General features: G+C 54.4%; 1 protein-coding gene across 1 annotated transcript in view; it reads right to left on the reverse strand.

The window, feature by feature from the left end:
* The window catches only part of Ass1 (argininosuccinate synthase 1), a 48,683-nt gene that overhangs the window by 23,938 nt on the left and 15,846 nt on the right, over positions 1 to 8,899 (reverse strand). Inside the window, exons 6-9 of the mRNA XM_005346102.3 lie at positions 8,322 to 8,378; positions 6,451 to 6,525; positions 3,156 to 3,226; positions 2,486 to 2,516 (exon numbers count right to left, since the gene is read on the reverse strand). Coding sequence (XP_005346159.1) covers positions 2,486 to 2,516; positions 3,156 to 3,226; positions 6,451 to 6,525; positions 8,322 to 8,378 — 234 coding nt within the window. The remainder of the gene's footprint in view (positions 1 to 2,485; positions 2,517 to 3,155; positions 3,227 to 6,450; positions 6,526 to 8,321; positions 8,379 to 8,899) is intronic.

Genomic DNA, 8,899 nt, shown 5'->3' on the forward strand with positions numbered 1-8,899 from the left:
CACCCCAGCAGGAGGGCTCACTTCCAAAGTCATCTGGGTTGGGTGGGGGGAAGAGAGGAGAGGGAGGGAGGGAGGGAGGGAGAGAGGAAGAGGGAGAGAGAGAGAGAGAAAGAGAGAGAGAGAGAGGAGTTGGGGTGGGGATTGAAAGAAAGCATGAAACAGGCCTGCGAAGGAAGGATTGCAGCAAATGGCCCATGAACTAACCCATGATGTAGAGGCATGATGGATGTGGGGGTGGCTTATTCACCCATCAGATATGGCGGCCGGCGGCTGAATGAACTCTTTCACTGTGGGCCGTATGAAGTTAAAGCAAGTAAATTTCTATCTTTCTTCGTATTAGCTGCCTCATTGCCCTTCAATCAGCCCTGGCGGAGGCAGAAAATGGCTCAGCCATCTGCCTCAGACCCTCCCTTCCGCAGACCTTGGGTCTTTTTTGGGGAGGGGGAGGGGCCCTGGAAGCTCTCAGTGCTCCTCTCTGAGGGTGGGGGAGGGCAGTGGGGGGGTGCTGCATGGAGCAGGGGGACACAGAAGCAAAAGCATCTGGGTGCCATAGGATTGGGGAAAGCCTCCATGGCCAAAACATAGAGAGAGGACAATGTGGGTCTCCTGGCCAGAGTGGAAGGAGTGGCTGGGACTCTCAGCAGCCATGCTGTTGCCTCTCCTCAGCCCAGCCTGGCTCATTTCTACTGCTTGGTGAGGGGAGCGCGGTTAGAGACTGTGCAGCAGTGAGCAGCAGGGATTTGGGGTTCTGCTGCAGGTAGAGACTGCAACAGTGAGCAGCAGGGATTTGGGGTTCTGTTGCAGGGCACTTGTCTCTGGGACCTGGCAGTCACAATACCTTTGACTGGGGCATGTTAGCTCTGGGACCCAGATCCGTCCTTACTGACATGGTAATCGCCCTAAATCTCAGGTTCCAGGCTGCTTCCCCCGTTCTGAGGTGACCAGTTTGGGAGTTCTGCTTCTCTAGTGAGGATAGGGCCCAGGCTGCTGAGAAGAGGCTGGGAATTTCCCCAGGTTCCTGGCCTCACAGGAGCTAGCCTGGAAGGACCTAGAAGGCTTGCTCAGGGCTTCAGTTCCAGGCCCCCCTTGGTGTGACTGACTGGCTAATGAGCTGTGGTTGGCCTGAGTGTCATGGGGTCAGCAGAGCATGAACTGGAAAAACCTGTGGCCAGCAGGCAGCAGCCCCATGGGCCGTCAGTCCCCAGGGTGGGGTGGGGGCACCGGGCACCAGCTTTCCCTCGTGACAAGTGAGGGCTCGGCCATGCTGTTGCCTCTGCCACAGTCTGGTCTTACTGCTTGTAGGGAGGCTCTGAGCAGACCTTAGACTCTTAGTCTTAACAGTAGCCTGAAGAGAAGGCAAGACCCTCACCCCCCTACCCCAGACCTTGTTCCAAGCCATGCTAAGCACTTTCTATTGCTACCTTGTGCAAGAGAAACTGGAGGCTCAGACAGAATGGGTGCCTGTGGGAAGGTACGGGGAGAACGAGGCCACTGAGGGTCCCAGCTCCAAGTCTTGCTCGGCTGAGTAGTTTCTCTGGGCCTTAGTTTCCCCGTCGGTAAAATGAGACTGCTCACAGTCAGAATCCAAGGAAATCAAAGCAGGAAAATGCCAGAAGCAGGTCCGGGGTCATACATTTTAGGATGGCCACCATGGCCTGGTGCTGCTAGGTTAGGAATGGGGTCAGTAGAGCGCAGACCTGGGCAAGGGGGTACCCTGGGGCCTTGGTATGGAGATCCTGATCCAAACCACCCAGTCGATTCTCCTCCAGCCTTCAGACACCCCCCCCCCAGGCCCAGCTGCCAAATTCTCTAATGTCTTCCAAGCAGACTACCCCCACCACCACCAAAGCAGCCACCCAGGGTGTGGGGCTGGGCCAGGAATGGAGTCATTCCCTTGGGGACAAAGAGATTTTTCTCTCCCTATGATAGGCTTTGCTCTGCCCGCCCCCCATTTCCCACAGTGGGCAGGAGGAGACAAGAAGCCCCCGGGGAGAGAAACCTGACATCTGAAATGGGTCTGCGGGCTCACCCTGGCCAACCCAAGAGACTAAGCCAGGATGGGTGTGAACACAGACCCAGACAAATGGCTCATTGGGTTCGAGCCCTCGCGCCCCAATCCAGGCAGTGGCCCAGCGCCTACCCAGCTGGTTGGGACAGGCCGCACCCTCCCTCACGTGCCTCATCTGCTCAATTGCTTCCCTATTGTCTTTCCATCGCCCATCCTTTCTGCTCCTTCCAGTATTCATCTCTACAGCAGTTAGAACACCAGGGAAGTGGGGTGTGTGGGGTGGCAGGGGCAGGGGGGAACAGGAGTCAGAGCCCAGCATGCAGACGGCAGGCAGAGTGGCCCAGGGGGAGAGTTTGGGAGATTGCCACGGAGAACTACCCTGGCCCCTGGTGAAATTTCAATTAGGCCTCATGCACATCAGATAGCGTGAGCACCGGGGACCATCACGGGCAGCTGGCTCCCAGGCAAAGGGCTTACCTTGGGGTTCTCCAGGATTCCAGCCTCGTAGCTGTAAGGGAGAGGTGAATTGAGTAGACATAGTAGTGTCATGTAAACCTCTACTGTCCTGCGGATCGCCCACAGGTCCAGTCTGCCTTTTCTCTCTGCCGAAGCCTATGCTGCCAACCCCACCCAGAACACTCCGAGCCGCCCCAGTTAGCTAAGGAAGCTGCAGGCTGCAAGGAAGAACTGGGGTTTCCCCACTCAGTCTTATGGGTGCAGCCGTGGGATGCCACACATGGGGACCTCTGCCTTCAACACTCATTCCAGTCTGGCCGTCTTCACCCTTGAGGTGTTAACTCGAGAGACCAGTTCCTCTGAGAATTGTTCCCAATACCCCAGGCCTGCCAGATCAATACGCAGGGCTTGCCTGCACCGAGTGAAGAGAACATGGCTAAGTCAGGCCGGGAACAAAGGGGCTGTACTTTCTCACACCAACTTAATTTGTATTTTATGTGTATGACTGTTTGCCTGCATGTATGTATGCAGTGCCCATGGGTACCAGAAGAGGGCGCTGGATCCCCCGGAGTTACAGATGGTTTTGAGCCACCATGCAGATGCTGGGAACCAAACCCAGGTCCTCTGCAAGAGCAGTCAGCGTTCTTAACCACCAGGCCGTCACGTCAGTGCCAGAAGGGGCTGGACTCACCTGATGTGCATTAGGTTCTCATCCATACTCCAGGGGCTCTTGGGTGTGACAGGGATGGGAATTCCATGTTGCTACAGAAGAAGACAAAATGGTCAGGGGGAGGCTCCTGGGAGGGTACATGAAGGTCATGCTCCACTGCCTGGGATCCCTCAAGGTGCCAGTTAGCCCCAAATAATGTCCCTCTCCCCTTCCCAGGCTACCTAGGGAGGGAGGGAGGATCTTAAACACTAGAGTGCCCTCATTACTCAGAATGGAGGCTGACCTTGGAGTTTCTTCCAGAAGATATCGTAAGGAGCAGGAAGTGGCTAAGCATTTCTTGGCACCTGCTACTGATACCCACCACATCCTAAGAGCTGGGGGCTGTAGCAGCCCAAGTAACTATCATGCAGCCTCAAGTGGACCACAGAGGCATCCATCCCGAGTTTGTAATGCTTCATGTGAACCCGATGAAAGGAGGAACACCAATAGGAGCCTCCATTGCAAGGTATCTCCCGGGAGCCATCCCTCCAAGCCATGCAACCACTCTGCAGACCCTCAAAGTAGAGCCAGGTAGCCTCCATCTCCATCTCTTGTGGCTTGATGCTATTTGATTTCCAAATGGTCCTCACCATTGCTGAAGGATTGATGCCCAAACCCCAGGCCAGACAGTGGCTGGCCATCCTTCATGGGCTCAGTTTCCAGGGGAAAGGGTAGGTGACTGTCCTAGTCACCTCTGCACAGACACTCGACTGTAACCACACATGAGTTCTGAGCTTCAGCTCAGAAATTGCTACACCCTTTCAACTCTGGTGGGCATGGAGCTTAGGATAGATGGCCAGGTCAATGGCCCCTCAAGCTTATGAGGCCAGACAGCGCCTCTGAGGTCCCTCTACACCTCAACCCTGGAGTCACAGTGGGAACCTTAACTTCCACTGGCACCATTTAGGGAGTCTCTCAGGGGATAGGTTTGCCCATCCACTTCACAGGCTGGTGCCTAAGATTCTAGAACCCTCCACCAGGTGTGGGCTAGTAAGAGTTCATTGTAGTCCTGAGCTTCAAGTGATGCTAAAAGAAAAGAAAGGAAGTCCCTTTGGTGTTCCTTTAGCTAAACTTAAAAAAACAGCAAACTAAGCCACAACTGCCCTTGAGATGTTTGTCCTTTGTTTAAACAGCATAGGCAACCAGAAAACTTCATTTCCCCGCTGCTCGACACAGATCCAATCTCCACATTTGCTCTATGCTCTCTCCATGTGGAGCTGACAGGTTGGGGACCAGAACTTTGCAAGATGGTGCTGGTGACATATGAGGGCACGTTGCTGGGCAGCCGAGAAGTGGCTGGCCAGGTTCCCTGAAGCCTTTGTTTCTGGGGGCGATGCGGGACCCTCACCTCTTTCTCAATTGGTCTCGATCACAGAGAAAGGGGAGGAGGGTGGGAAGGGGCAGCAAGGAGGAGCAGGGCAGGTGGCTGCTCCAGGCAGAGCCACAGATGCTGACCAGAGCAGAATCCAGCTCTTCACTCCTCTCTGTCCTCACTCACCCCAGCCCTAAGGACTCCCAGGTTAACAAATGACAAAAACAACCTTGGCAAGGGGCAGGTGGGGGCACAGGGGGCAGGCAGCAGTGGTGACGGGGTCTTGGGGCAGGTGCTGCTCCAGTGCCCACCTCAAACTCTGGTTTAGAATTAGTTACCTTTAGTAGTAATTTTTTGAGTTATGAGAGGATCGAACCCAGGGATTCATCATGTAAAATGGGCATCTACTCCAGCCCCCTTCTTCTGCACTAATTTACCCAGGCTGACCCTGAACTCGCGACCCTTCCTCAGCTTTCTCATCTCTGGGATTGTACGCCCGCACCATGAGGGCACTACTATTTCTAATCAGTTGTGATAATGACAACCATAGGTGGTTCTGAGCCTTGAGCAGTGGTCTGGGGAGAGGCAGAAGCCAAGGCTTCCCCGTGCCTCCACAGCACCCTTTGACCCTGGCTACTCAAGGGCTTTGAAAGCAGAGATTTTCAAAGCCCCATTGATTTTCTTTCCCCTCATCTGTCTCAGATCCTGCCTGGCTGTGAATCTCACACAAAGCCGCCCGGCCGCTCGATGCTTCTGGTCACTTCCTGGGTGCGGTCTCCTCTCCTAGCTGAATATGCTAAAGTTTTTCCATAGCCCCATCCTGAACCTAGCACCCAGGAAGAAGGTGGGGAGACACCTTCTTCCTGGACAAACTCTTCCTGCTCTGAAGGTTATTCAAGGTGGAAGCTAAGTGTCTTCTCCCCAGAATCCAGAAAAAAAGGGGTCACAAATTCAGCTGTGCTGGGAAAAACCAGGGCTGTTGACCAGTGGAGTACAGAGGGAGGGTACAAGCAGCCGCGGGTCAGCCTGGCCCTTGCTTCTAACCGGACTAGGGGAGGGAGCGAGGCCAAGAACAGGGCTTGTAATTCATTATCCCTAAAGACGGGGCCTGCTTCATATTCTTCTTCATCAAGGAGACAAGGGGGGAGGAAAAAAGACGCCTAGCCAACCTCCACTCCCTTAATAGCCCCACTATTTGACGATTTGTTTGGCAACATATGGGTTTGCTCTTGTAAACTCCACTCTTAATAATAAAACAACAGATGGTGGAGGACGCCTTTCCTCCCAGCGCTCAGGGGCCTAATGGGATGCTGGCGGCTGGGGCAGGGCTGCCTTCCCTGCAGTCCTGTGTTCCCCGCAGCGTCCCCTACCACGCGGCACCTTGGCTGAAGCAAGCTCACACAGCCAGCCCCGGCGACTGCTATTTAAAAACCTGAGCAATTTTCTGGTGTGTGCACCGACTTGCTTTTCCCCCTGTCTGATTGATTGAGGCTGTTTGTCAAGTGCTGCCATCGAGTCGCTAAAAAGAAAGGTGCCCTGGGGAGCAGCTAAGGATCACGATGCAAAACTTCTAATATGTTTTATTGCAACTTGTATTTCAAAAAAAAGGCTGGCGCCAGGAAAGGCTTTGTCTGACATTGGCCTGGGAGTGTCTCCCTGATCCAGGGAAAGCACTGGGGACATCAGTGGCCAGGTAATTGAGATGCAGAACAGCTCCCCTGCTCCCCCTTCCTGGCAGTCCCCTGGGAACCCACACCTACATGCTGCAGAAGGGGCATGCAGGATTCTTAGGGCAGGCAACTCAATGCCTGGGTCACCTCACAGAGGCTCACCTAGGAAATGGACCACACACCTATGAGGCTGACTTGGGGGACAAATGCTATGGGAGGGGGCTCCATCTTGTCTCATACCACCAAGGTGGTCTCAGCCCCAATAGCCCGAGGCTCAGCTGAAGCTCAGACCTACCTTGGCATACTCCATCAAATCATTTCGGCCCTTGAACCGGTTGTAAAACTCAGGCATCCTCCAGGGGGCGATGACCTGGAGGCAGGACAAAGGGGACAAAGGGTCAGGACCTGGGTAAGGAGTCTCCCACTGCGTCCCTCAGAAGACTCCCTGGGGAGTGAGCAGGGAGACTAAGGAAGGAATACTGGGTGCTGGAGAGACCTGTGTTCTGTGACCAAATGGCTGTGCATCCCTCTGGGCCTCAGCTGAGACCTGAGTGTCTGAGAGCTTCAAGGTTCAGTGAGTCTAGGGTGGGAGGGAGACAGCACCCCCCATAATGCTGCAGTGGGGGCGTTATGGAAGAGTCCCAGCTATACATATTACACATGGGCCCTGCTGGCCTTCAGGGTCAGGGTCTGGTCCCCAAGAAGTAGAACTCAGCATATCACCCAGTACAATGTCGCTGGTGTGGTGGACACGGTGGGGTGTGGTGGACACGGTGGGGTGTGGTGGACACGGTGGGGTGTGGTGGTACCAGGGTACGCTCCTCAATGCCCAGCCCTAGACAGCATTCCTTAATCAGGCTTAGAACTGAGAAACTTCATGATTGGCCAGGCTCCCAGAGACCAACCAGTTTGGGCCCCTGCCCCATCCCATCATAGCCCCTGGGCTTTGCCTCTTTAAAGAAAGATCCAGAAACTAGTCACCCCATCCCCCACAGTGGCCGTGGGAACCAGAGGCAGAGGTTGAAGGATAGGCCCTGGCGCCAGAGGCCCTGCAGCGCAGCTACTGTGCTGGGCACCTTTGGAGGCCTGGCCTGCAGAGGTCAGATGTATCAGAACTCATTACCGCTCACTTCCAGGCCTGCTCCATCCCCAGGCTGGGAACAGCTGGCAGTCCGGCAAGGGACAGAGAAAGACGGCAAGGGACAGAGAAAGACGTGCCGCAGAGAGGAAGAAGCCCAGGGGGAAGGAGAAGGATTAGGTCTCCTGGGGTTACCAAGGAGCTCAGATTGAGGTTGTGTAATGCAGAATGCAGCCACCGGTTGACAAGACCGCGCCTGGAGGGCTGGCCCCGTGAAAAGGACATGAAAACCTCTATAACAGTTTGGGAAATGCTGAGTCCATGTTGGATAACTTTTTGGATACGTGGAGTTCTATGAAATATTAAATTATGTTGCCCGATTCTCTCTCTCTCTCTCTCTCTCTCTCTCTCTTTCTCTCTCTCTCTCTCTCTCTCTCCTCTCTCTCGATAGGATCTTACTACATGGCCTTGGCTAGCCTGGAATTCACTATGTAGACCAGGTTGGGCTTTAATTCATATTCATAGTGAACTGCCTTCCTCTGCCTCCTGAGTGCTAGGCCTGGAATTTAATTTTTTAAAGATGAAGCAGCTAGAGGATGCGGCCCGCATCATATTAATGCCCATCTAATACTGCAGGGATGACTGAGTGAAGGGATGGAGGGGTAAGTAGACAGAGGCCCAGGTCAGTCAGGCTGAGGGACAAGGGTGACCGAAGGGAACAGTCTGGTCCATGCACATGTATATACCCCCCAGGTGACATGCCAAAGGTCCCTGGGGAAGGCTCTGAGACACGGAGGGGGTCAGCCACAAATATCCAGAAAGGGGTCAGAATGTAGCAGGAAGAGGCTATTCTGACCTATGACCAGAGATATCAATGCCCCCCCATACCCTGACTGCACCTCCAGGAAGAGAGAATGGCTAGGAAGATAGCAAGCTTCCCAGAGACTGCCACCTCCTGTCTACTGGTGTCCTTTACAGGACCCAGGGGCACATGGAGTGACACAGAGATATTAACAGCACAAGGACTCCACCCTTGTCACCTCCTGGACCTCACTGTCTACTCCCTAGGGTGAAGAGCAACATCTTACCTTAATCTGGGGTGCCAAAGAGTAGCAAGTAAGCTCAAAGCGGACCTGGTCGTTCCCCTGGAACAGAGAGCAAGGGATTATGAGTGCCACAGGATGGCATCTGGGGATGGACGACAAAATGGCAGAGGGCTCCCTTCTCACATAGTGCCAGCCTGTGACATTGCTATCCTGTTTTAAGGCCAGAGACAGAAGCAGATGCTGCTCCATGCGAGGGGCCACGACTGGACCCCAGGGCTTTCCCATGGCATGCACAAGATGCAAGGCTTGGGTAAGCATGTGTACTGCTAGCTGAAGGGTATAACACACAGCTGTACCATGTGTACACGGCTGAAGAGTGACCGCACACTGAACAGCACACAGCTGTACCGTGTGTGTGCACGGCTGAAGGGAGACCGCACACTGGACAGCACACAGCTGTACCGTGTGTGCACAGCTGAAGGGTGAGTACACACTGGACAGCACACAGCTGTACCGTATGTGCACGGTTGAAGGGAGACCGTACACTGGGCAGCACACAGCTGTACCGTGTGTGCATGGTTGAAGGGAGACCGTACACTGGGCAGCACACAGCTGTACCG

Source organism: Microtus ochrogaster, chromosome 4 (genome assembly GCF_000317375.1).
Source record: "Microtus ochrogaster isolate Prairie Vole_2 chromosome 4, MicOch1.0, whole genome shotgun sequence".
Lineage (NCBI taxonomy): Eukaryota > Metazoa > Chordata > Mammalia > Rodentia > Cricetidae > Microtus > Microtus ochrogaster.